Source organism: Apodemus sylvaticus, chromosome 21 (genome assembly GCF_947179515.1).
Source record: "Apodemus sylvaticus chromosome 21, mApoSyl1.1, whole genome shotgun sequence".
Classification (NCBI taxonomy): domain Eukaryota; kingdom Metazoa; phylum Chordata; class Mammalia; order Rodentia; family Muridae; genus Apodemus; species Apodemus sylvaticus.
Window position 1 is genome coordinate 19,729,320 of NC_067492.1, and position 27,018 is coordinate 19,756,337.

General features: G+C 43.1%; 1 protein-coding gene across 1 annotated transcript in view; it reads right to left on the reverse strand.

Moving 5' to 3' along the window:
- Positions 1-1,714: 1,714 nt before the first annotated feature.
- Phlpp2 (PH domain and leucine rich repeat protein phosphatase 2) overlaps positions 1,715-27,018 on the reverse strand; it is a 72,298-nt gene continuing 46,994 nt past the window's right edge. Inside the window, 11 exon segments of the mRNA XM_052166680.1 lie at positions 1,715-3,928; positions 10,141-10,372; positions 11,658-11,852; positions 12,623-12,733; positions 13,290-13,420; positions 14,051-14,213; positions 19,661-19,861; positions 22,126-22,205; positions 22,207-22,282; positions 24,094-24,189; positions 26,824-26,884. Coding sequence (XP_052022640.1) covers positions 2,774-3,928; positions 10,141-10,372; positions 11,658-11,852; positions 12,623-12,733; positions 13,290-13,420; positions 14,051-14,213; positions 19,661-19,861; positions 22,126-22,205; positions 22,207-22,282; positions 24,094-24,189; positions 26,824-26,884 — 2,501 coding nt within the window. The 3' untranslated portion in view covers positions 1,715-2,773.

The window sequence follows — 27,018 nt, forward strand, 5'->3', positions numbered from 1 at the left end:
TTTTTCAGAAACCCTGTTTGTTTGGTTTTGCGGCTGGGACTCATATGTACCAGACTGGATTTGAACTCTCTCTGTAGCCAAGGCTAACCCTCATTCCTGATTCTCCTGCTTTAACCTCCCATGCGTGTGCGGATTTGCAGATGTATGTCACTGTGCCACCACACCTGGCCTCAGAGATTTGTTTAAATTAATTAAATGGAAGCTGTGAGAAGAGATCAAGAATCATATAGAGGGAGGGTAGGTTCTCTGTGTAAGAAGTAACCTGTACTCTGACCACCTGGAGACTAAACCCTTTGGGTAACGGGAAGGGATCATACGCACCTGACAGCCTATTCAGATACAGACATCAGCAAATCACCTCACAGCTACAAAAGGTGTGTATTACGTTTTGGAAAACGGACTATGGCCTTTTAATCCTGTTTTTAATACAGAGTATAATGGGACATGAAAGAAAGACAATTACAAAATCAGAACCATCCATTTTGGTTTGGCCTACACTGAGGTTTCTAACACAACCTAATGAACCCTGAAAACTCCCCCACAAAGGACACTGGATCCGAGAGTTCCGCCAACCAGAAGGTAAGTATGTCTATGTTTGTCAAAGTCCTTTTAGAACTGAGTTCTGAGGTGATTTTAGTGAATGGGGTGGTAAACAAATAGAGGATAAGAAAACAGTTCACATATGAAAAGACAACTGTTCTAAGAGCAGACTACTGAAGTGCTATTTCTCACCACCGTGCCACAGCTCAAAGGCCCTGCTGAGCAGGAGGCTGCTCTCTCTCTGTCATCACACCTTGGGTTTTCCCTTCATTCTCAGTTTCCTTCTTTCTTTCTTGTTTTTCAATTTCTCCATATAAAAATAAGGTGGAAAAGCAAGGTGGAAAAACGGTCTCTCCTCTCTAGCATACCTACACTCTATGTATAAGCTACTGTGTCCCTACCTCAAATCAAACACCTGAGTTCTAACCTTTTCCAGTAGCTGACAGTAGTCTGACAGAGGAAGTGTTCATGACACTTGGGGGCTCACGTTCAGATTCTTGAGGGTAAATATTAGGCAGCTACTGGAGTGACACAGCACCCCACCCCACCCCAGTGTAACCACAGATGTGCAGGTGAGCGCAGGGCCTCTGAAGACAGAATTATCTGTCTGCTTTTTAGTATTGCTTTAAACAAAAATTTCTTTCTCAAACACAAAGGAAAAATTTACACTTTCAATCTTATATTTAACAATTTGTTTCTATAAAGCAAATTAAAAATCTATTTTTTTAGTTGTGCAATATTCTAAAACTTCAAAGCACATTTTTCAACTGAGTAAAATCAAGCAATGCCAAAATTTATATCAGTAGGAATTAGTTTCCTCAGTAATGTAATGGAAAAAGCAACAGAAATATACAAGTGGTCATTTGCTAGGGTTAAGAGGAAGGAATGTGAAAAAAAATTACAGGCTTTCTCTAAGTTTAGCAATCTCAGTCTTTCTTCCCCTGTGTTGAGGCCAGCACTTTGAACCATGTCAGGGGAATCAGCAGTATTCAGAAGGGCACAGTGTCAACAACACAGGGTGAGCATGCGGCTCACGCCCAACATTCTAGAAAACATCCTGAGAGAGAGAGGGAAAGAGGGAGAGAGGGAGAGAGAGAGGAGGAGAGGGGGGAGGGAGGGCAGGGGGAGGGAGGGAGGGAGGGAGGGAGGGAGGGAGGAAGGGAGGGAGAGAGAGAGAGAGAGAGAGAGAGAGAGAGAGAGAGAGAGAGAGAGAGAGAAAGAGAAGCAAGTCTAACCTGTGAGATCTGTTTGCCCATATATATTCCTAGTTGATCTCCTGTTGCACTCACTTGCTATAATTCAAGGTGTCAGCCCACCTGTCAAGAGGCTGGCTGCCAATTCTACCATATTTAGGAAAGAGGCAAATCCACAAGTCCCTGCCTTCTGATCCTAGTCCCTAGCAGTGGTCAGCGTATCCACTGGTAAGGGCTGAGCCTGCTTCTGACTTGAAGGAAGAAGCCTTAGTTCTTACTCCTTCCCCATCTTATAAATCCTCCCACCCCAAGTTTCTCAGGAGCTTTCAGTCTGACATCCAGCCGATCCATTTCCAGGACTCTCCCAAGCACCTCAAAGAGGCTCTGATGCTCAATTATTTCTACCTAGAGACAAAAGAGCTGCGCTGCCTCTAAGAAGATTGGCTCTGAGTGCAGATTCAAAAAATAAAAGGTTCACAGTCAATGAAAAGTGCTCTTGTTACATAACATTACACACACAAATCACCTGCTTGACTGGTTCTCTCTCTCAGCAGACATCATTTGATAGGCTGTATTCTCCTAGAGAATAAAAAGCCATGTGACTAGTCACATCACACCCCACTACTTAGTCTGAGAGATAAGGTGATTTCTCTTGTCACAGAGACCCATCAGCAGCAATTAATAAAGGGAATCAACCTTCAGTTACTTCCTCCACAGAAACAGTCCCCTTCCTGCCCAGGCAGGCAATTTCTCAAATGGTCCTAGGAGAGAAAGGGTTACTGGCAGGTGGCAGGACTGACACGGAACAACATCTGCTGTCTCCCAGCAGCTCTGGGAGTCCAACGGAGGTTCAGTGTGAAGCTTAACACTGACGGCGCGGCGCTAGCTCAGCAAAAGCCAGCCCTGCTAGTGTTCAACTTTTTGGCTCCAAATTCTACTGCACATTATCTATGGTTTGAAACACTGAGGCAAACATCTCCTGAAGGTCCCTTCCCCAATACCACACAGCTCTCCCTCAGGACGCGTCCACCGAGGTACAATCACAGTGCTGTGTCGAACTCCTCCAGGGGCTCTGTCCGGTCCTCCGCCCTGGGCTCAGGCTCGGGCCTGCTCTCCTGCTGCTGCTTCATTTGCTCCTTCACTTCCTCCTCCAGGTCACGAGGGACAACAAATTGATCCTCTGGTTCCAGCTGAGTGGGGGCAGCAAAATAGCCAGTTTTCCTTTTGGGTGCTTCCGTGGCCACCTCAATGAGGTTCAGGCTGTCTTCTAGGGGCACAATGGAGCCATTGGAGAGTTTCTTTCCATACAGACAAGAAGTGGAGGGAGACTTCTGTAATTCCATCTTGTCTTTGTTCACTGGCAGAAGAATACCGCTATTCACACTGTTCTGTCTTCGGATCCCAAAGCCCACCCCCCTAGGATGTTCCTCTGAATAGGGATTGGAAGAATTCTTCCGAAGAGTAGGGGAGTTCTCAGGCTCTCTGCCTCGGCAGCAATGGATGTCTACCTCGACCTCAACCCTGCTGCCATTGGTTATGACTCCTTCCACAGGCTGGTCATCGTCACTGTCCAGTCCATTGTCAGACTGATTGCTGGAAAAAGTAGCACAAGAAGGCTGGCGCTGGAAAATCCCTGTAGAGGGCACTGGGTGCAGACTACAGCGCCTCTCTGGCCTGGGAAGCAAGCTTGCCTCCAGGCCCACAGTGTTATGCTCATCAGAAGCCGTGGAGCCCACTTCACTGCTCACCTCTGAGGTGGACATCTCACTGCTGAACTCTGAGGCAATCCCACTACTGGAGGAGGGAGTGGTTGGCTTGGGGGCATCCTTGATGGTTGCAGTTGAAGCAAATCCCACAGGGCCTGGAAGGGTGAGCCCATTCATTTCACAGGTACAGCCTTCTTCACCAATGTTCAAATAAACCACCATTGCCCCCACATTGTCCTGACAACCGTAGCTCTGCGCTAATGTGCACAGCTTCTTAGCAGCAGCTAACGGATCTTGCACGTGACGGACTGCATTGACAGCTTCCAGATATGACAAGTGTTCCCACAGTGCTTTGTTTCCCAAAATCAGCAGTTCATCTTGAATGGTAAGTGGAGTGGAAGATATGTGGGGCTTGGGGAGGACCCACGGGTAGAGGTATGCACATCCCAGCAGCCGGGTGCAGCAGGTTACGCCATTCACCTTGTTGTCCTAGAGGCGAGAAAGACACAAATTCTGAGAAAAAAGCAATAGTAATATGCAACTGAGGCTTTTTCTAAATCACAATGTTTAGCATGGGATTTTGTAACTTCAAATCCCACTCGCAATAACCACCCCTCCTCCAACAAGGCCACACCCAGTACTCCTCCTCAAACAGTGCCACTCCCTGAAAACTAAGCATTCAAACACATGAGCCCAAGGGCAATTTTATTCAAACACCACAGGAACATATAGGAAAATCAAGTTTGTATGTAATACTATTTGTCCTAGGAGCAGTACAATTGAATTTATAAAATGAATGTATAGAAGTTTAAAACAAAGTGTCATATCATTATTATACCAAAGATTAAACTTAAATCCAATTAAAATTAAGTAACTAACAGACAGAACCACCTCAAAAGATGCTTGTTCTAACATAGACAGACCTCAGTATATCCTTAGAGAGATGTGTTTGAGAAACAATAAACAGAAACTGTCACTAGTATGCCATTACTAATTTTTTTTTGTATTTTGTTTTTTGTTTTTTTTGAGAGCTCACAACTCAGATGGGTCACTAAAAAATGATCACTCATTAATGGCGCAATGGAACTAAACAGGTTTTAAATGGGTCCGAGAATCTTAGATGCTGGAGCATTAAACACATCCCAAGCCTCAAAAGAGGGGTCTTGTTGAAACTCACAGAATGAATGGATTTAACATATACTGAGTGAGTCTAAAGCAAGAGGAAAAGGAGTCTTCCTGGTTGCAGACAATGAGCACACACTGCACACTTTCATATTGATACCTTGTCACAAAAACAAACAAAATCTCTAACATCTCCAAGATATTGATTCCACAGCTGCAGTTATTTTCTGAGTAAAGAGAGGACTATGTATGAGTTTATATGTATAAGAATTTGGCACAAATGCTAATCTTTATTTTTTTCATATAAAATAGAAATAAAAGCACTTCCTTCATAAAAGTTAAATACGAAGGCACAGTATTTAACAAATAACATGTCTATAACATGTCTATGATTAAAATAAACATAAAAATACTTCACAATTGTCTAGAAGCTTAGAAAAATCTAAACATTATTGCCTATAAAACAGATTCTTCTGTAAAAATAGACTAGTTGACTAAACTGTTGTTACTTGTCTTCATTTGTGCTGACTGAGTGGTGCGTTCTTAGTCCATAGTCCTGGCTGTAGCAGCCACAGTGAGACACTAGCTGGCTGTGTGCTTCCTTGGTTAGAATAAAGTGGACAGTTCTTGTGCAAAACTCTGATAAAATAGCTGAGAAAATGGGCCCTTCGGTAAAGCAGAAATGATGCCTTCATTGTCTTCCTTTTCATAGTGTGTGTGCCTGGGTGTGCATGTATGCACACACCTATGTGTATGCTATGAGCCTATGTATATGCAGGTGCCTGCTGAAGTCAGAAGAGAGCATTAGATGCCCTGGAACTAGAGATAACAAGTCTTTGTGGGTGGTGGGATCCACATTCTAGTCCTCAGGATAGACCAAGCGCTCTTAATCTCTGAGTCATATTTCAAGACTTTTCATCATTTCTTTAAAAAAAAAAAAGGTTCTGGAATAACTGGACATAGACAAAACAAAATGAAATAAAACAAAAACCCATCCCAAGCATAGTCTAGGGCTCCTGCCTTTAACCCCAGAAGTCAAGAGGCAGAGGCAGGCAGATTCCCAGGAGTGCAAGGCCAGCCTAGCCTACATAGAGTTCCAGAGCAGCCAGACCTGTCTCGAGCAAAAGCAAACAAACAAAACACACCAGGACCCAGAGCCAGGGAGTGCAAGGAACACCTGCTATGGAAGCTTGACTACAGGGGTTGGGTCCCAGAAGCTAGGGTGGAAGGAGAAAAGACTCCCAAAAGGTGCTCTTAATGCTTGGCTGTATGGAGCTGTGCACCCATATTCACATATCACACACACACAGAGCCTGGTAAGTTGATGGTGTGTGTGTGGGGGGGGGGGGGTGCGTGTGCATGCATCCATGCATGCTTGTGTGTATGTGTGTGTGGGGGGGGGGGTGAGTGCGTTAGGTGAAGAGTTAGGGGACAAAGAGGAATGGAAATAATATATAATACTCATATATAAAATTCTCAAAAAATTAAATTGAAAATTAACTTTAGAAACTGAGAAAAGGGTCTTCCCCAGTTTCTTTTCTATTAGCTTCAGAGTGTCTGGCTTTATGTGGAGGTCCTTGATCCATTTGGATTTGAGCTTAGTACAAGGAGACAAGGATGGATCAATTCGCATTCTTCTGCATGCTGACCTCCAGTTGAACCAGCACCATTTGTTGAAAAGGCTATCTTTTTTCCATTAGATGTTTTCAGCCCCTTTGTCGAGGATCAAGTGGCCATAGGTGTGTGGGTTCATTTCTGGATCTTCAATCCTGTTCCATTGATCTGCCTGCCTGTCACTGTACCAATACCATGCAGTTTTTAACACTATTGCTCTGTAGTATTGCTTGAGGTCAGGGATACTGATTCCCCCAGACTTTCTTTTGTTGCTGAGAATAGTTTTTGGCTATCCTGGGTTTTTTGTTATTCCAGATGAATTTGAGAATTGCTCTTTCTAACTCTGTGAAGAATTGAGTTGGGATTTTGATGGGTATTGCATTGAATCTGTATATTGCTTTTGGCAAAATGGCCATTTTAACTATATTGATTCTGCCGATCCATGAGCATGGGAGGTTTTCCCATTTTTTAAGGTCTCCTTCCATTTCCTTCTTCAGAGTCTTAAAAGTTCTTGTCATACAGATCTTTCACATGTTTGGTAAGAGTCACCCCAAGATACTTTATACTGTTTGTGGCTATTGTGAAGGGCGTCATTTCCCTAATTTCTTTCTCAGCCTGCTTATCCATTGAGTATAGGAAGGCCACTGATTTGCTTGAGTTGATTTTATAACCTGCCACTTTGCTGAAATTGTTTATCAGCTGTAGGAGTTCTCTAGTGGAGTTTTTTGGGTCACTTGGGTAGACTATCATGTCATCTGTAAATAATGATAGTTTGACTTCTTCCTTTCCAATTTGTATCCCTTTGACCTCCTTATGTTGTCGAATTGCCCGAGCTAGTACCTCAAGTACAATATTGAAAAGATAAGGAGAAAGGGGGCAGCCCTATCTAGTCCCTGATTTTAGTGGGATTGCCTCAAGTTTCTCTCCATTTAGTTTGATGCTGGCTACCGGTTTGCTGTATATTGCTTTTACTATGTTTAGGTATGGGCCTTGAATTCCTGTTCTATCCAAGACTTTAAGCATGAAAGGATGCTGAATTTTGTGAAATGCCAGAACACCAATAGCGTATGCTCTAAGATCAAGAATTGACAAATGGGACCTCATAAAATTACAAAGTTTCTGTAAGGCAAAGGAAACCATCAAAAGGACGAATCGGCAACCAACAAATTGGGAAAAGATCTTCACCAACCCTACATCAGATAGAGGGCTAATATCCAATATATATATAGAACTCAAGAAGTTTGACTCCAGAAAACCAAACAACCCTATTAAAAAATGGGGTACAGAGTTAAACAAAGGATTCTCACCTGAAGAACGTCAGATGGTGGAGAAGCATCTTAAAAAATGTTCAACTTCATTAGTCATTAGGGAAATGCAAATCAAAACAACCCTGAGATTTCACCTTACACCAGTCAGAATGGCTAAGATTAAAAATTCAGGAGACAGCAGGTGTTGGCGAGGATGTGGAGAAAGAGGAACACTCCTCCACTGCTGGTGGGGTTGCAAACTGGTAATCAGTCTGGCGGTTTCTCAGAAAACTGGGCACCTCACTTCCAGAAGATCCTGCTATACCACTCCTGGGCATATACCCAGAGGATTCCCCAGGATGTAATAAGGATACATGTTCCACTATGTTCATAGCAGCCCTATTTATAATAGCCAGAGGCTGGAAAGAACCCAGGTATTCCTCAACAGAAGAATGGATGCAAAAAATGTGGTATATCTACACAATGGAGTACTAGTCAGCCATTAGAAACAATGAATTCATGAAATTCTTAGGCAAATGGATGGAGCTGGAGAACATCATACTAAGTGAGGTAACCCAGACTCAAAAGGTGAATCATGGTATGCACTCATTAATAAGTGGATATTAACCTAGAAAACTGGAATACCCAAAACATAATCCACCCATCAAATGAGGTACAAGAAGAACGGAGGAGTGGCCCCTTGTTCTGGAAAGACTCAGTGAAGCAGTATAGGGCAAAACCAGAACGGAGAAGTGGGAAGGGGTGGGTGGGAGGACAGGGGGAGGGAAGAGGGCTTATGGGACTTTCGGGGAGTGGGGGAGCTAGAAAAGGGGAAATCATTTGAAATGTAAATAAAAAATATATGGAATAAAAAAAAGAAACTGAGAAAAATTAATTACAAAAGCAAAACAAAGAAAGACTCAAGAGTTTGTGCTCTCTGGAAACTAATTCAAAATAAACCACAGATCCAAAGTTTTATAGCTTCTACAGAGCTATAAAACTTCTAAAAGATAAAGTAGACAAAAACATGGGTTTGCCAATGCAGTTTCAGGCTTAACACTATGAAACAAAAAGCAGGCAGAATTTCAGTCATTAAAACTACTCAGGACAGCCAGGTAATGGTGATACATGCCAGAAATCCCAGCACTTAGGAGGCAGAGGCAGAGACAGGCAGAGTTCAAGGCTAGCCTGGCCTACAAAATGAGTTCTGAGACAGTCAGAACTACAAAGTAAGACCCTGTCTTGAAACAAAACAAAACACCAGCCAATAAACAAAACACACCCTCAGGTCTGCAAGTCTGACCTCCACAGGTAGAAGCGCTTGCTTGAGGCCAGGAGACCTGAGCTGGATCCCTAGAGCCCACAGAGGAGAAAGGGGAGACCTGACCTCAGAAAGCAGTCCTCTGCCTTCCCAATGCAGGCTGTCCTCCTAATTCACAACATGCACACACAGAATAATAAACACATGAGACAAACTAAAATCCCCTTTTTGCTAAAGCAGTGGTTCTCAGCCTTCCTAATGCTCCAGCTCTGTAACACCGTTCCTCATGCTGTGTTAATAATCCCCAACCATAAAATCATTTTTGTTGCTACTCCATAACTGTAATTTTGCTGTTATGAATCATAATGTACATATTTGTATTTTCTGATGGTCTTGGGTGACCCCTCTGAAAGGGTTGTTCAACCCATGAAGGGGTCACAATCAACAAAGTTTCGAACTGCTATGCTAAAGGCACTGTTTGGAGAATGGAAAGATAAATAGACTGAGAAATATTTGTTGAGCACATATCTAATAAAAGACTTCTTTCTAAAATACACAAAGAAATCTCTTAATACTCAACCATACATAAAATATCAATCCAATTTAAAATAGAAACAAGACATGGTTTTATTTTTGCAGTAAACAATGTTCATATATGACTACTAATTGCAGAAGCAAACGGTTATGCTAATTTCTAAAAGAGAAGAGAAACAATAAATAGCCGCTTAACACTTTGACTTTTTTGCTTTTGTTGTTGTTGTGTTTTGTTTGTTTGTTTTGGTTTTTTTGATTTGTTTTTTTCGAGACAGGGTTTCTCTGTGTAGCCCTGTGTAGCTGTCCTGGAACTCACTCTGTAGACCAGGCTGGCCTCGATCTCAGAAATCCGCCTGCCTCTGCATCCCAGAGTGCTGGGATTATAGGCGTGCGCCACCACCGCCTGGCCAACACTTTGTTATAAAGACAGAACACAAGTGCAGTGAACGCAGGAACAAGACTGAGACCCTGCATCTCAGCAGGTCAGGTCTGCTGAGAGTAACAAAGCCAGGCGAGTGGGTGACCAGATAAGGCAGCCACAGCTTTCACTACCTGTCAGCCATTAACAAGACCTTTTCATTTTTGGTTTTTGCAAGTCACTAACTGCTCGGTATATTTTGTATTAGTCTGAAAAATGGTCTCACTGTGTAGTCTTGGCTGTCCAGAACTCCCTATATAAGCCAGGCTGACCTTGACCTTGGAGATCCACCTGCCTCTCCCTTCCAAGTGCTGGGATTCACAGCATTCACATCGGCCTATTCATTTCTTTTAATACTGATATTGAAGCCATATGAATCAGACCTTTATCAGGAGATGGACCAGTTTACAAGTCATGGGAAGAAGGAAAAGACCCTCTCTATTTCTATCAAACATCTTTCAGTAGATTTGGGGAGAGGACATGACTGGCAGAGAGCAAGAGGTACCTCTGTGATGATGGCTTTCTGGTCCTTTACCCTGTGCGCCTCCTCTGGGTCTTGCTCTAAGCTGAAGACTTTAGAAAGAGGTACTGGCTTCCCACCTCGGCACAGGACAGCTTGGCACGTGCCAACATTGGCTACAGTCAAGCTAAAGCTACTTGTTGGGTCAGCAGTGTCAGGTCGAATATAGCACAGGAGAGCAGAGGAACCCAGCTTCTGGCCGGCCATTCCTAGTTTCCTGTGTAGAAAGGAAAGAAAATGAAGACATGGCGACTAGTGCTAGGGTGTACTATGTACCCTTATCTGAGGGTGGGGGATGAGGAGGAGGAGTCTAGCCTACCACTCTCAGCAATGGAGACTTCAAAGAGGGGTTCCATGGCACAAAAGGGGCATTGTTCCCCACTGTTTCTGTGGCTGTCCAGAGATATCCTCATTCTAGAGCTTTCAGACTTCAGCACATCAGATGCACACAGAGGGCCTGATCACAGAGCTCAGTTAGAGCAGAATGTGGGGCCTGGCTTTAATCTTAGAGCTGCTGATTTGGGGCAAGAAGCTGGCCCTGCATGTCTAACAAATTTCTAGTAAGTATGCTGAGAATGCTTTGAGAAGCACCTGGGTTGTAAATTCCTTGAGAGAGAGAAAAGGGAGCTTGGGTGGGGGGGAGAGGAACCATGTGTTCAGCAACCTGGAGGCAATGCAAACACATAGTAGACACCACCAGAAGATTCTAGTTCCAAATTTCATACTTGTTGACTGTAAAATCCCAGCAAGTTCATTCTCTAAGAAATCAAACGGATAGAATTTCTACCTATTTGACTTGTTTTGAAAGGTAAGGATGAAAATTATATGATATAGTTCTTGGTTCTTGGCAGATACACACTTCAGAGTTCCAAACTGTAAGTCTGCCAAGTCTCTAGCTCAATTCTACTAAAGAAATGGACTCCCTATCCCAACACCCTGCTTTTGAACATGTGAGATTAAAACAAGTTGTTCCAGTCTTGACTGTTCAAGTTTATAATCTCAGCACTCTGCATCCTTTAGGCTGCCTACCCAAGGTACAAGGCACTCTCTGCTACTAAGAGATTCTTGGGAGTTGGGATGCAAGAGTTTTGCTTGTAAATGGCTTAGACATTAATGAGGAAGAGGAGTTGGATAAATCCCAATAATAATTATTCTAACACATAAATCTGACAAGTACATGTTGGCCTTCTGTAGGTCATCAGCTAACTGTATAATCTTAGGAAAGCACGCAACCTTCTTCCCCTAAATGTTTACACACAGTCAGGCACATAACCTTTACCCTTATTATGTCAGCCTTCCCAGATGGTTAGCAAGAGTGGGCAGATGACTCCACCAGTTCTTAAAAGAGGAATAACCACCATGCTCTGCTGATGCCAAGAAAATGTGGTATAGGAAGGAGTAACACCTCTCTGACCCTGAATCTGTAAGCAATGACCTTCAATTTCTGGGATTTACTTTCTATAAGCAAAGTGGAGCTAGGGCTATCCAGCCCACCTGCTTACCTGTGGGACACCAAGAAGGTGTTGGTCATGAAAACCGTGTCATTTGTTGAGTGCTGTACTTCCTCCAAAAGCACATCTGCCATGGTACACTGCAGCAGACGAGGGAGCTCTTCATTCCGGTCCCCATCAAACATGCCGTACACAGCTCCCACCCCCTCTGCAAAGTTATCCATAGCCAGAGCAGACACACAGAGTCTGGAACAAAGATGAGAAACATGATCACAAGAGAAGATTACTGGCAAAGATTATTCTCAGGAAGTTTCTTCTAAAAAGTATTAATTGAAGACAGCCAGGCATCACAGTAAGCCTATGTCCACAAGAAGGCGGTTCCTAGACAAGATAGTCAGGCAGCAGCTAAGAGACAGCATCCTAAGGCAAGGGGAGTCAGGCATAGTCACAGGCAGTACACATTAATTTTGTAATGCTACCAAAAGCTGGAAAGATACATTTTTTTCTGGTCATGGTGATTAAGAACTCATTTTGTCACTGTCCTTCAGTGAAATACCATTAGAGCACACTTGCTGATAAACCTGGGTTTATTTTCCTTGCTCCAAGGAAAACTGCTTGCCATAAAACAGTGTATGGGCAGAAGGCATAGAAAAGAACTTAGTATAGGACATGGGCTTTGGCTGGGCCATTCTGAGGATGTCTACAGGAGCAGAGGAACATCTCAGATTGGGGGCAATTGAAAATCGGTGCTATATATGACTGGACCTTGCTATAAATTTCACTCATAGGAAAGGAAAATTCTGTTAGAAAACATGAAGAGGTATTTAGTACTTTGTGGGCTACATGTCTATTTTATCCTCTTTCTTTATCATGGCTTTAGAAGGATCTTATCTCCTGTAAGTTCTGAGACTTAGGATAGTGAGACAGACAGGACCACAGTCTAGCGGTGAGCAACAGAACAGGCCTAGCAAGCCATGGACGCCTTTCTCTCCTGTCTCCAGGGCCAACAGACTCACTTGTTCCTCTGCCCTGCCATCTCAGCCAGTCCGTGGCTCCAGAAGGTTGATGTAACTGTAGAATCTGTGCTTGGCAAAGGTTTCTGATCAATTTTCAGTGTTGTGATATGGCTGTGGGAGGGGAACAAGGGAAGATTAAATCATATTCTCTTCTGTATTTTATTACAACTTTCGTAATAATAATAATGCATTTTTAGAAATTCATCTTTTGACAAACTAAGATATATTTCCAGAAAGAATGAATCAAAGTGGGATGACAAACCTGTGGCTTTGATGTAGGAGGACAGAAAATGGTAAGAGAGACACAAGCTAAATACAGGCTCAACTAAGACATCACAAAGATCTCTAAGCTTTTATTAAATGCCTACTTTTTAAGCAATATAAAAGATCTTGAAACAATGCATAAGTATTGTTAGTTAGATGTTAAAGTGTGACCTCTGCCACCAGATCTGTACCTATGCCTGCCATGTAAAATGAGCTGGTGTGTGGCTCAGTAGAAATGAACCACAGACAAGAATCCAGGCATGCTCTGGCCTAATCCATTCTGTTTCTTTAGGCTCTGGCCTAATCCACTCTGTTTCTTTAATTAACTGATGCTTCCACGATCTAAAGATGGGGCACTGATGGCTGAAACATATGGATTCAGTTTCACATTTTTTTTTCTTACCTAAACATGTCCAAAGTCTTGTGTTCTAGAACAAGATTTGTATTTCCTGTCAGATCAAGGTCTTGTAAAGTACCAGGCAGAGCCTCTGGAATTAGTATTTCTGTCAAGTCATTGCAACTCAGGTCTACAAACTGAGAAGAAATAAGAAATCAAAAAAGAATACATTATATTACAACCTCTATTCCCAAACATCTCCCCCTATAGCCTCAACTGGGAACTTATTTCTTTCCAGGGATGAATTAATTGTACCCAGATCTTGACTGAGCATATGAGAAGAGAACAAGACCCACTCTTCATCTCTGAAGAGAAGGAGGTTCAGCCATATTCATGGGTAGTACACATTAGCTTTGCAAAGCTAAAAAGACGTCTGGCCATATTGTTTAAGCAGTAGTTTTGTCAATATTCTTCAGCCAAACACCTCTAGGCACTGGCACACCTGTGGTTATAGCAATAGAGAATGCTCACCTTTGGGGTATATGGGGAAGGAGGTGTGGGAAGGAAACTAATATAGAACTGGGGTTTTGACTTGGCCATTTGAGGGAGGGTCTAAGAAAGTAGACGACTGTACCCTACTTGGGGCTATCAGGAAGTAGCAGTTACACAGTTCTGTCTCTCAATGAATCTTCCTGGTAGAGAGGAGCTCAGAACATTTAGAGAGGGACGCAGTCTCATTCGCACATCTTGCTTCTTTCTTTCAAGAAAGGCACCTCGCTCTCACTGCCAACTGGCTGTGAGGATGGCAGGCTACCTCATGCAAGTACCTGAATCTGGGGCAGCTGCAGGATCTCTGGGAAAATGCTGATGTTGTTGGCGTGTGCGACAAGGGTGTGCAGCCTTTTGCAGTTTGCTATGGTTGTGGGAATAGCTTTAAGCTTGTTCCCACTTAGATTCAGTTCTTCCAGTTGCTCCAGTTTATTTAGTTTGCTGAAAAAAGAAACATCAACACATCATGCTGCATCAGAAAAGAGTGGCTGTGAAGTTGCACTATTTTATAGCAGCCACAGAGTAAAGACAACTTGGTTCACTGCAGAGAACCTTGTGAAAAGGGAATAATCAGTTATCAGCCACGCTCAGTTCACCATTGCAACCAAACCTGCTGCCCATTGGTATGACAGCTCCTCAGCACTCAGGGTTTCAAGGCTGGCACTACCCTTGATTTCCTTAGAGAGGTGGGGTAAGCACCTTGCCTGACTTACAGGAAGTCCCTGAGAAAGTGCTGGCCCATTGTAGACAGCAGTGTGCCTTCCTTGATGCAGCACTGACAAGGCTGTAGAATCCCTATGGAAGCGAACTGCAATGGCCTTCGACTGTGCCGGCTATAAACTGAAGAAGCTGAAACCAAGTCTCTCTGCAGTTTTACACATCAATAGGTACCAACAGGTAGCACCCTGCCACTAACCACCAAGTTTTTGTACACAGAGCACCCTACTCGGGACAAGGCAACTATTTACACCACTCTAATTACAAAGCTCTTTACATGTTAACCACAGTATCCTAAGCCTAATGTCTCCATTAACAAACTTCTCTAATTTCTTTGGAAGCAATAAATATATAAAGTTTGGAAAATAAATCACCAATAGTACTAGCAATCTGAAAGATTTACTATTACACTAAACTTCCCACCAGATTTATCAAAGTGGTTTTTAGAGTTTTTCTTTCTTTCTTTCTCTTTCTTTCTTTCTTTCTTTCTTTCTTTCTTTCTTTCTTTCTTTCTTTCTTTCTTTCTTTCTTTCCTTCCTTCCTTCCTTCCTTCCTTCCTTCCTCCCTCCCTCCCTCCCTCCCTCCCTCCCTCCCTCCCTCTCCCTCCCTCCCTCCCTCCCTTCCTTCTTTTTTTTTTTTTTAATTTTCACAAGTATTTGTGTTTGCCTGCATGGTCCACAGAAGCCAGAGAAGACAGATGCTTACAGCTCTGTACTGCATGCGCATGCTAGAAACTGAATCCAGGTCCTCCGCTTTCAACTAATCAGCCACCTTCAGCTCCTCAAATTATGACTTTGCATGAATTTTCCACCTTACTTTTCTAATACATCACAATGTCAACTACTAGGAAATTCATACTTTGCAAGTGTACCTCCTCACAAGATATACTCCTATATTACACAGAAAAAAAAAACTCATACATTTAATAAGTAATCTTAGAAAATTATTCTTTTGTATTATGTGATAATACATGTACACTTAAAGGAACTGGAAATAAAGACAAATAGAAAAATTATTTGTAAGCCGGGCGGTAGTGGCGCACGCCTGTAATCCCAGCACTCTGGGAGGCAGAGGCAGGCAGATTTCTGAGTTCGAGGCCAGCCTGGTCTACAGAGTGAGTTCCAGGACAGCCACGGCTACACAGAGAAACCCTGTCTCGAAAAAACCAAATCCAAAAAAACCAAAAAAAAAAAAAAAGAGAGAGAGATTTAAAGAAAAATTATTTGTATGTGTGTGTGTATGTGTGTGTGCACAACTTTATGTGCCTATTCAGGTGTGTGTGCACAAATAAAAGCCAGGAGTCAACACTGGGTATCTTCTTGTTTGAGACAGGGGCTGCACTAAACTGGAAGCTCACTGACTTGCCTCGGCTAGCTGGCCTGCCAGCCCCAGAGATCCTCCTGTGTCTACTTGCCCAGCACTGAAACCACAGCTACATACTGTTTTTTATATAGTTCTAGTAATCTAAACATAAGTAAAGTACACACAGCAAGCACTTTACCAACTGGACCATCTTACCAACAACTCCCCCAAGATCTTTTAATCCACTACTCTAAATAATCACATAGTGAGTACTATTAGATGAGATGCTGGATTCACATTAAAGGCATTTACGAAGGCTTGGGGACTATGACAACCGCATAATGGAGGGTAACACAGTATCATGAGTGTCTTGGATTCCATGGTCACATGTCTTTCTAAAAAGCATTCCCATGGCCAACTTTCATTGCTTTTCTTTTTTCTTTCTTTCTTTTTCTTTCCCCAACCCCACCCAGAGACAGGGTTTCTCTGTGTAGCCCAGGCTTTCCTAGAACTCACTCTGGCTTTGAAGTCAGAGACCCACATGTCCCTGCCTCCCAAGTGCTGGGATCCAAGGTGTGCACCACCACTGCCTGGCTTTTTTATTTTTTTATTATTATTTTTTTTTTTTTTAGTATGCACTGGTGTTTTACCTGCATGTATGTCTGTGTGAGGGTAACAGGTCCCCTGGCAGCAGAGTTACAGAGAGTTGTGAGCTGCCATGTGGGTACTGGGAACTGAGCCCAAATCCTCTGGACAAGCAGCCAGTGCTCTTAAGCACTGAGCCCTATTCTCTCTTACACTCCTCCAGCCTAGGTTCAATCCCCATATCCTGAATCAGCTGCTTAGTGACTGAGTACACAACTGTGCCTAGAGTCTAAAGTCAGGCTGATGAGTCGGCGGATAAAGGGAGACATCTGATGCCAAGCCTGACTACGTGAATTTGATCCCTGAGACCCACCTGGTAGAAAGAACAAGCCAATTCCTACAGGAGGTCAGCAGGCCTAGAATAAGAAACTGGAATGCTCTGCCCCAAATGGGGCATACATATCATATGCCTATCACCAAGACTGGGGAAACTTAGCAGAAGACAGGGCAGAGAGAGGAGCCAGAGGTAGTGGGAACACAAAGGAAACAATGTTTTCTAGACAAAACATATGATCTCACAGCAACTACCTTGCTATGCATAAGATTTGCACAGGCTCAAGCTAGATAAAAAAAAAAAAACCAGTGTTGAAAGGGCAAGGTGGGCAGGAAATGCTGCCACTAACTGAGGAGCTCCTGGCACTGGGGAGCCACTGGGAGGAGACTCAGTTTGCTTTAAAGGTCTGAGCCATGTTAGGACAGGACAGTCACCAGGGCAGGCCTCCCTCCCTAAGACTAACTGGGCATTACAAACTAGAGTTGAGAAGGATTAAGAAAGAAAAGAAATCACAGAATTGGGTGAGAAGAGACTGGCGAGAGTAGCTAAGGAGGAGTTGGGGCGTGGATGACTCTGTTCAAGACACATGGTGTTAAAGAATAGAAATACCATCAGAGCAGCACAGTGCCCCAGGCCTTTACTCTCAGCACTTTGGAAAAAGAGACAGGCAGATCTGTGGTCTACATACTGAGTTGTAGAATATCCAGGGCTACATATTTATACACACGCATTGGTTCTGAAGACAGTAGGGAGAGAGAATGAATGATAACAAAGAATAGTGACACATATTTATGAAGATGCCATAACAAAACTCATTTCTCTATGTTAACCTAAAAATCTTTTTAATTTGCTTATTGATTTATTTATTAAATTTATGTATTTTATGTGTGTTGGTGTTTTGCCTGCATGGGTGTCTGTGTGAAGGTGTCAACACCCTTGACCTAGAATTATAGACAGTGGTGAGCTGTCAAGTATGTGGATGTTGGGAACTGAATCCAGGTCCTTCATGAGAGGAGCCAGTGCTCTTAACTGCTGAGCTATTTCTTCAGCCCCAAAAATGTTATATTTTTTTTAATGATAGAATTTTGGGAGTAGGTATGGGGAGCAGGATCTTGTGTATTCCAGGTTGATTTTGAACTTGATATGTAGTTGAAAATGGCCTTAAGCCGGGCAATGGTGGTGCATGCCTGTAATTCCAGCACTTGGGGGGGGGGGGGGGCAGAGGCAGGAGGATTTCTGAGTTCGAGGCCAGCCTGGTCTACAGACTGAGTTCCAGGACAGCCAGGGCTACAGAGAGAAACCTTGTCTCAAAAAAACAAAAAGAAAGAAAAGAAAAGAAGAAAAGAGAAAGAAAGAAAGAAAGAAAGAAAGAAAGAAAGAAAGAAAGAAAGAAAGAAAGAAAGAAAGAAAGAAAGAAAGAAAGAGAGAGAGAGAAAGAGAAAGAAAGAAAGAAAGAAAGAAAGAAAGAAAGAAAGAAAGAAAGAAAGAAAGAAAGAAAATGGCATTTATTTCTGATTCTCCTGCTTCTATCTCTCAAATGCTGGGATTATGGGTGTGTGCTACCATCCTGTCTTATGCAGTGTGTGCTACCATCCTGTCTTATGCAGAGTGTGCTACCATCCTGTCTTATGCAGTGTGTGCTACCATCCTGTCTTATGCAGGGTGTGCTACCATCCTGTCTTATGCAGGGTGTGCTACCATCCTGTCTTATGCAGGGTGTGCTACCATCCTGTCTTATGCAGGGTGTGCTACCATCCTGTCTTATGCAGGGTGTGCTACCATCCTGTCTTATGCAGGGTGTGCTACCATCCTGTCTTATGCAGGGTGTGCTACCATCCTGTCTTATGCAGGGTGTGCTACCATCCTGTCTTATGCAGGGTGTGCTACCATCCTGTCTTATGCAGCACTGGAGCTGGAGCACTGGGCTTATGCACACTAGGCAAGAACTCTAGCGATTGAGTTACATTACCAGGCCCAATTTTTTTTAAATCAAATTTATTTTGAATATATTCTTCCACAGACACTGTTTAAATTTTGATTTACGGAATTCTCTCTCACGCCTTCTTGCAGTTACAGATCAACCTTTTTTTTTAAATTTATGTTTATTTATGTATCTGTATGGGTGATGTCACACTTGTGCAGGTGTCCTCAGAGGTCAGAAGAGAGAATTAGATGTCTTGGAACTGAAGTTACAGCCATGCATATGAGTGCTGGGAACTGAACTTGGGTTTTCCAGAAGAGTAGCAAGCACTCTTAACCACTAAGTCATCTTCTCAGCTCCCAAACTGGGATCTTCAGTGCCTTGTATGTGTTAGGCTACAAGGAGACTGCCTAGACCTGAGGTTCTTAATCTATGATTTACAACACCTTTGGCAAACCTCTCATCTCCAAAAATATTTATATTAAGATTCATAACCAGTAGAAAAATTAAAGTTATGAAGTAGCAATGAAAACAATTTTATGGCTTGGGGTCACCACAACGTGAGGAACTATATTAAAGGGTTGCAGCATTAGGAAAGGAAGGATCACTCCAAGATGTTTATCTATTTCCCCATTTGATTGTAGGTGCAAGGACAGAGGCACCTAACACAGAATGTGAGATACATCTCATATTTTATACAAGTACATATAAAGAATAACTATTAGACAACATATAATACAGTGCTGAAAAGAAAAAACTTAAGATATTTACATTTTATTTCATAACCCTGTACTTTCCTGGGTAGAATATTCTCAGATTATTATTAAATAATTAAAACAAAAACCAAACACATTTTAACTGCTATATCTTTGGCTATTCCCCACTTAACCGGGGACATATTAAGCAAGATTTTCCTGCTAGCTAACTAAGTCCCAGCCCCAGCACGTCGGAGGTGTCATAGTTAGAGAGCTAGGATGTAATGCAGAGTTTGTGTTTACTCTGAAATGAGCATGCCCTGCACTCACTCACCTTGCAGGAAAGGTCTGTAGCTGGTTGTTTGCAAGGTGCAGAACTCGCAGGTGTGGGTGTCCGACCAGAACAGGTGTGCACTGATCTGTCAGAAGGTTGTTGGTCAGGTACAGCAGCTGCAGCTCACTCAGACTCTCCTCTCCAGCACACGCAGGAGGCAAAGCCTCCAGACTATTTGCAGATGCATTCAAGTACCTGAGACTGACAGAACATCGTTCCCTTTGAGTCTGTGACCTTCTTAAGTAGAAATCATCATGTCCATGCAATAGAGAATGAGGCTACCAAGCTCTCAAAGAATAATTTCCTCCAGGAAGTTTTCTCTGTATCTATGTAACTGAAACCAGATGACAAGAAGGAGCATAGGCATGGCTATTTTTCTAGCAGTCTATAATGGCTGCATGCAAAAACCACCTGTTCCCATTGCAAGGACACCACAGAATACCACCATAATACACATCTGAACTATAAAGATAACCTTCAAAACATTTTGTCTCTTTGTAACAAATCATAATGTATTTAACTAATCCCCATATGAATGGTATGTCAATTTAATCTTTGTCAGTCTAACAAATAAACCATGGTATAATTTTAATAATAGACCGAATACAATGTTTATAAACATAGAATATCCTCAGTGAAAGGATGCATCACATTAAACTTGGGGTCTTGTGTGTGTGTGTGTGTGTGTGTATGTGTAGACAAGAGGATGATCTTGACTGTCATCTTCAAAATGCCACCCAAGGGATGGTGACATGACCTAGCAGGTAAAGGCTCTTTCTACCAACATTGGTAACCTGTTTGATTCCCAGAACCCACAAGGCAGGAGAGAACTGGCTCCACAGAACAGTCTTCTACCCTTCACATATATACTATAGTACACACATAAGAACATTTGTACACACACACACACACACACACACACACACAAAGAATAAATGTATTTTAAATACTGCTGCCTACATCTTCTGAGATAGAACTCTCTCATTGACCTGTGGGAACCGATTAGACTAAACCGGCTGGCCAGCAAGCCCCAGGGGTCCATATGTCTCTTGTTCTGTGGCAGAACAAGAAGCACACACTGCCATGCCCCGCAATTTTATGTGAGGTCTAGGTAACTGAACTCGGTCCTTATGCCTGCGAGGAGAGCACCTGACCAGCTGAGCTCTGCCACTCAGTGAGTGTGTTAAATGTGCAGGCTTCAGCAGCAGCAGCCTAGTGAGCGATTAAGGTAGTGAGACCACGTGTGCCAGTTCTGACAGTACTGCATTAAGTGGATGGTTTCTTAATTAACTTCAGTCACCGAAGATTACATTCTAGGTTATGTTAAGCAAGACTACATGCTTGTTAATTAACAATTTCAACACTTCACAGAAACTTGAAGATTCCCCTCAAACAATGTCATTTTATTTTTTAACTGCTGCTGTATTTCGCTTCCTAGAGATTTTATTTTGAGGAATATCCAGCCTAAGAATGTTATGATCAGAGGTGCCTAAGATGGAGACCAGGAAACAGGAAGCCTATGGACTCCAGCTGTGGGCATCTCACAGCTGTGCGCATCTCACAGCTGTGAGCCTGGTCAACTCCCTGCCCCTTGTCTCCAGTTTCTCCATTTCTAAGTTCCCTTTTTTTTTTTTTAAGATTTATTTATTTATTATATGTAAGTACACTGTAGCTGTCTTCAGACACTCCAGAAGAGGGCATCTAATCTCATTACGGATGGTTGTGAGCCATGATGTGGTTGCTGGGATTTGAACTCGGGACCTTTGGAAGAGCAGTTATTGGTCTTAACCACTGAGCCATCTCTCCAGCCCCTAAGCTCCCTTCTTATATTGTAAAGACTGCCATTAAAACCAGCTTTCCTGGGCTGGGGTTGCTGAACTGCAGAGCAGCACTTACTCTGTGCAATACTCTGAACTTAATCACTAGCACCACAAAAGAAAAAGAAAACCCTACTTTTTCTTTAAAGACGACATTTAAGTAAACCTGATTATAAATATTAAAACAGGAAGACATACCATTTACTTATTAATTTATAAGATGGCAAACAATACACTCTAGAGGATATTATGATAAATTCATGTTTTTCAAAGCAGGTAACTAGTGTTCTGGAAGTCAGGAAAATATAGCTCAAAGACTACTTGATCAAGCTAGAATAAAACTGACTTACTAGTGTGTCCTTTTTTTCTCAATGCAAAGTGAAATTCATCAAAGGTTCCACCTGAAGCTATTTCTCTCTGAATACAGTGAAACCCTGAGTGCGCCCACCCGGCTGAAATCATCTACCACATAAATAATTAAGTATTGGATAGGTACTAGAACTTTCAAGCTTATTATGAGACACTAAGTGTCTGCACAGAGCTGGAGTACCAAGTAAACTCTAACCCAGAGATCAGTCGGGGCAGAGCGGGGCAGGGCGGGGCAGGGCGGGGCAGGGCGGGGCAGTGACTCTCCTCTGCAGCACTCACTTTAAGGCCTTGGAGAAGAGCGTGTCTGGCAGCCTGGAGAGAGTGTTATGCTGGATATCCAGGACCTCGAGGGGAATGTGCCTCCACCAGCGCAGGAAGGACATGGATGTGGTTGTGTCCTACCATCAGTTTCCGAAGACTCAGGCTACTCAGAATTCTAAGAAGAAACAAAAGCTCACTTCAATCCTTTGTAAGTCTGTTGTAGACCAGTTAATTAAAATCAATCAGTGAACCTATTTTTAGAATATGCAACCACCGATGAGTGACTGAGCCAAGAAAGTTATCACATACATCACCTAGCACCCACCCATCTTTAGTACAAATAGCACAGAGTCTAAACCTGGGGGTCAAATGACCCTTTCACAGGGGTCACCTAAGACCATTGGAAAACACAAATACATTATGATTTATAACAGAAGCAAAATTATAGGTAGGAAGTATTGGGATAATCTTGTGCACGGTGTAAAGCTGGTCTTTGCATTATTCAAATGCTGATTTCTGTGCCAGCAGAGAGCTGAGTTCTGTCTGGACTTTGGTATGGTTATCTTTATGAAGCATCACCTGTCTCAGTGTTTTGTAAGCATTCTTCTCCATCACCTGACATGTTTATAAGGAGCTGAACAGCCTAGAGCTGAGGCAGGAGAGGACAGGCAGAGCATCCGAGAAGAGACAGGAGCAGGTGTGTTGAAGGGAGGGAAGAGGACTAGACAGACAGACACCGAGGAAGGAACAGAAGCCCGGATTGAAGAGAGGTAACAGGACACATGACAGAGGTAGATTATAATAAATGAGTTAATTAAGTTATACGAGCTAATTGGAAACAAGCCTAAGCTCTAAGACCTAAGTACTCATAAACAAATAAAAGTCTCTGTGCCATTATTGGAAGCTGGCAGGTCAAGACAGTATGGGAATAACCAAGCAACAATGAAAACAATGTTTATGGTTGGGGTCACCACAACGAGGAACTGTATTAAAGGGTCGAAGCATTAGGAAGGTTGAGAACCACTCGTAAAGGAGCTTCTAGAATAAATCATTTTAATTTAAGTCTGGACAGCATTTATCTATACTTATAACTCAAGTCTGCTTATTGAAATAATTCCATAATGAAAATTTTATTACAATAAAATTATTAAGAGTTTAAAATATGCTATGACTAGGCTGTTACCAATAAAATCCAGAAAGTGTTAGTAACTTGTCAAAGATGTAGTGATCTGCAAAGATCTCACTGAACCAGTAACATTGTCGGGATGTGAAGACCAGAGGCTTGGTGCAGACCTACTGTGCTACAAAGCCTCTATTTTAATTTTAAAAACTCTAAAAGCATAGGTTTTACCTTTAAGTACTTTGGAATATATAGTATAACACCCTCGCCTACCCCTCAAGCACCACTATCTCCTTCCTCACATTAGATAAATCTCACCATCTGGTAACGGTGAACTCAAATGCCATCTTACCACAAAGCTCTCTCTGATTATTTAAAGTTCTCCTGAAATTCTAAAACAACTGATAAATGTCATGACTAAGAGTAAGCATCCAGGGTCAAGACTGCTACGTTCAGATGAGAGCGCCCTGGGAGCTGCTGCCTTGCAGAGGCTCCCTAACCGCTCCTAGTTTCCTCACTCGAGTGGAAGGTGAGGCTGACAGCAGCACCTACAGAAAGGGGTTAAAGGATTATAAGACTGGAGTTCTCAGGACAGTTCCAGTTCATTGTGAGTCACCTAGAGAAGCTATATTCATCCTACCATATCACTAACCATGCCAGACTGACAGCACACTAGCAGTTCTCCGTGTGGACATCAGAGTCTTACCACATTTCCTGAAGGCTAGGGCCATGCACTACTCCTCACTATATCCCTTACAGCACCTCCTACTCAGCAGCCCCCTCCTCGGCAGTCACCAACATGAACAGCAACCCAAACCTAGAGAAACACTTAAACACAGATATCATGCATGCATGTATACACGTACCTCATGGGAACCTCTGTAAGAAGATTGTAGCTTATATCTAGTATTTCCAGCTTTTTTGCTTCACAGGCCCAGTCAGGGACACACTCTAGCAAGTTTCTGCAAAGAAAAAGAATCATCACTTAAGGTAAAAAGTTACTATGGCTTAGATATTAAATGTTTCCCTCATAGACATGTTATTACAGTTTCTTCTAGTAGCCTGTGGTGCTACTACAAATTGGTGGGTGGGACTGGAGAGATGGGTCAGTGGTATACAGCAATGGCTGCTCTTCCAGAGGACCAGTGTTCAATTCCTAGCACCTATGTATCAGCTTACAACCATCTCTAACTGCAGTCTCAGAGCACCAGTTATACATGTGATATTACATACACACAGGCGAAACATCCACATACCATACAGAAATTTTTTCGAAAGTTAATTAAAAACAAATTAACTGGTGGGATTAAGCCATGATGACAACTCATCCTGTAATCCTGGCACTTGGGAGGAGGTTAAGGCAAGCATGAGGATCATAGGTTCAAGGCCAGCCTGGGTTACATATGGAGACTGTCTTTAAAAAACACACAGAACGCCTGTGATCCCAGCACTCTGGGAGGCAGAGACAGGCGGATTTCTGAGTTCGAGGCCAGCCTGGTCTACAGAGTGAGTTCCAGGACAGTCAGGGCTATACAGAGAAACTCTGTCTCAAAAAAAAAAAAAAAAAAACCAAATCCAAAAAAAAACCCCACACACGGAAGAAAGATAAAAAAAAAAAGGTAAGGAAAAGGAGGGCACAAGGAAGGGAAGGAAGAAGGAAGGAAGGAAGGAAGGAAGGAAGGAAGGAAGGAAGGAAGGAAGGAAGGAAGGAAGGAAGGAAGGGAGGGAGGGAGGGAGGGAGGGAGGGAGGGAGGGAGGGAGGGAGGGAGGAAGGAAGGAAGGAAGGAAGGAAGGAAGGAAGGAAGGAAGGAAGGAAGGAAGGAAAGAAGGAAGGGCTCAAAGGAGATCTGGCCTCTTCTCAGTTGTCATGAGGTAAGCCACTATGAGCTGCCACCATAATACTATATACTTCCCCAAAGGCCCAAAGTAGCATGGTAAGTGGCCACGGATCTGAAGCTGCAAGCTAAAAAGACTTTCCATCTTTTACATTGATTATTTTGGGTATTTTGTCATAGTTATGAAAATCTAAATAACAAACAAATGGAATCCATTTCACTAGACTCTAATGTGTATATCATGTCACCTGTAAGAACCTTAGGGCAGGGACACTATTTCTAAGGAAGAATCTGGGATGCTGTGTCTATCAATTACGTGGGAGAATGAAGTGAGAGCTATATAGGAGAAACAGATATTACTGTGACAACTTAGTGAAACGAACACTTGGCCTGAAATAGGACAAGACAACTAACTGCTAAAATACATGACATCTGGGCTGGAGAGATGGCTCAGTGGTTAAGAGCACTGACTGTTCTTCCAAAGGCCCTGAGTTCAAATCCCAGCAACCACATGTTGGCTCATAACCATCTGTAATGGGATCTGATACCCTCTTCTGGTGTGTCTGAAGACAGCTATAGTGTACTCATACACATAAAAATAGATAAAATCTTAAAAAAAAAAAAAAGCCATGTCATGACACCTGGGTTAGATCCTGTGACCTCACATGAAGATACTTAAGCAAAGATGGCAGACTGAGCCACAGCACAGAGATGCGGCAAGGAGGAGCGTGACGTATGAAGGGAGGCGGAGCAGGGTGGCAATGCTGGAGCAAGAAGTGACTGGACGCGGGAAGTTAGGCTGGAACCAGGTCTAAAGCGCGTCTGGAAAGTTCTTACTTGACCCTATACGTACAGGGCCTGCCTCAGGGGGTATAAACAGTATACAGATGATGTCAGCTATGTGCTTTAAATACACTGCTGGTAGATGGAACCCAGTAAAGATGAGTCTGCCAAGAAGAAAGACAAGAAAGAAAAAGAAGGAAGAAAGGAAAGACGACGCAGAATCAGAATCAGGGCTGATGTGGCCTCAGTGAGTAGTCCTTCAGCTGAAGGGGAGGCAGGGATGCCAGCACTGCTCAGGGCAGATGACGAGGACCTGGAGAAGGGTTCGGCATAGGAAGGAGGACAGAATAAAGGAGGACAGCCTCTTTCAGGCTTCTGGCCTGGATGACCGGGGCATGATGGTGCTAAGTATGAACACACAGAAAACAATACTGGGGTAGCAAAATGAGCTAGTGAAGAACTGGATACAGGAGCCTGACCTGGGAGAAGAGGATCAGTCTAGAGAACTGTTGATGCCAACACATGGCACATGGGAGCCACCCAAAACCCTGGCCTCAGTGAGACTGCATGTAGACCAAGTGTGCCAAGTCAGGGGGGGACTGCCTGCAGGAGAGCACAACAGACCAAAGACACGGAAGCAACGACCACCATGGCATTACAAAGAACGCGGCCAGTTTGAAGGCTACCTCTAAACAAGGGAGAGTGAATGTCAGCAGAGAGAAGTGAACTAGAGATGTCTAAAGTGAGCTGCCGGCGGGACAAGGACCTGGGAAGCACGGGAACAGCTCTCATGAGAATGTAGACAGAAAGGTGAACACAGTGAAATTAAGCAACACTCTGTTTATTCAAACAGAAGAGATCTAATTCCTCCCACCCTCCTTCCTTTAGCCATGAAACAGTATCCCTCTCCCTCCCCTGAAACAACCCCCCTACCCCGCCCCCCACAATCAAAATCTCCACCCTTCTGGACAGACTCACCGGGAGAGTTCCAAAGAAGTGAGCAGGCTGGGTACTGGGTAGACATTCACTGCTGTCAGCCCTAGGGGAAAACAGACAACATATTAACAGTGGTCTCTGACAACGAAAGCAAGAACTACTAGAGAGGTTTGGAGAGATGGCTCAGTGGTTAAGCGCATCTACTGCTCTTCCAGAGGCCCCATGTTCAGGTTCCAG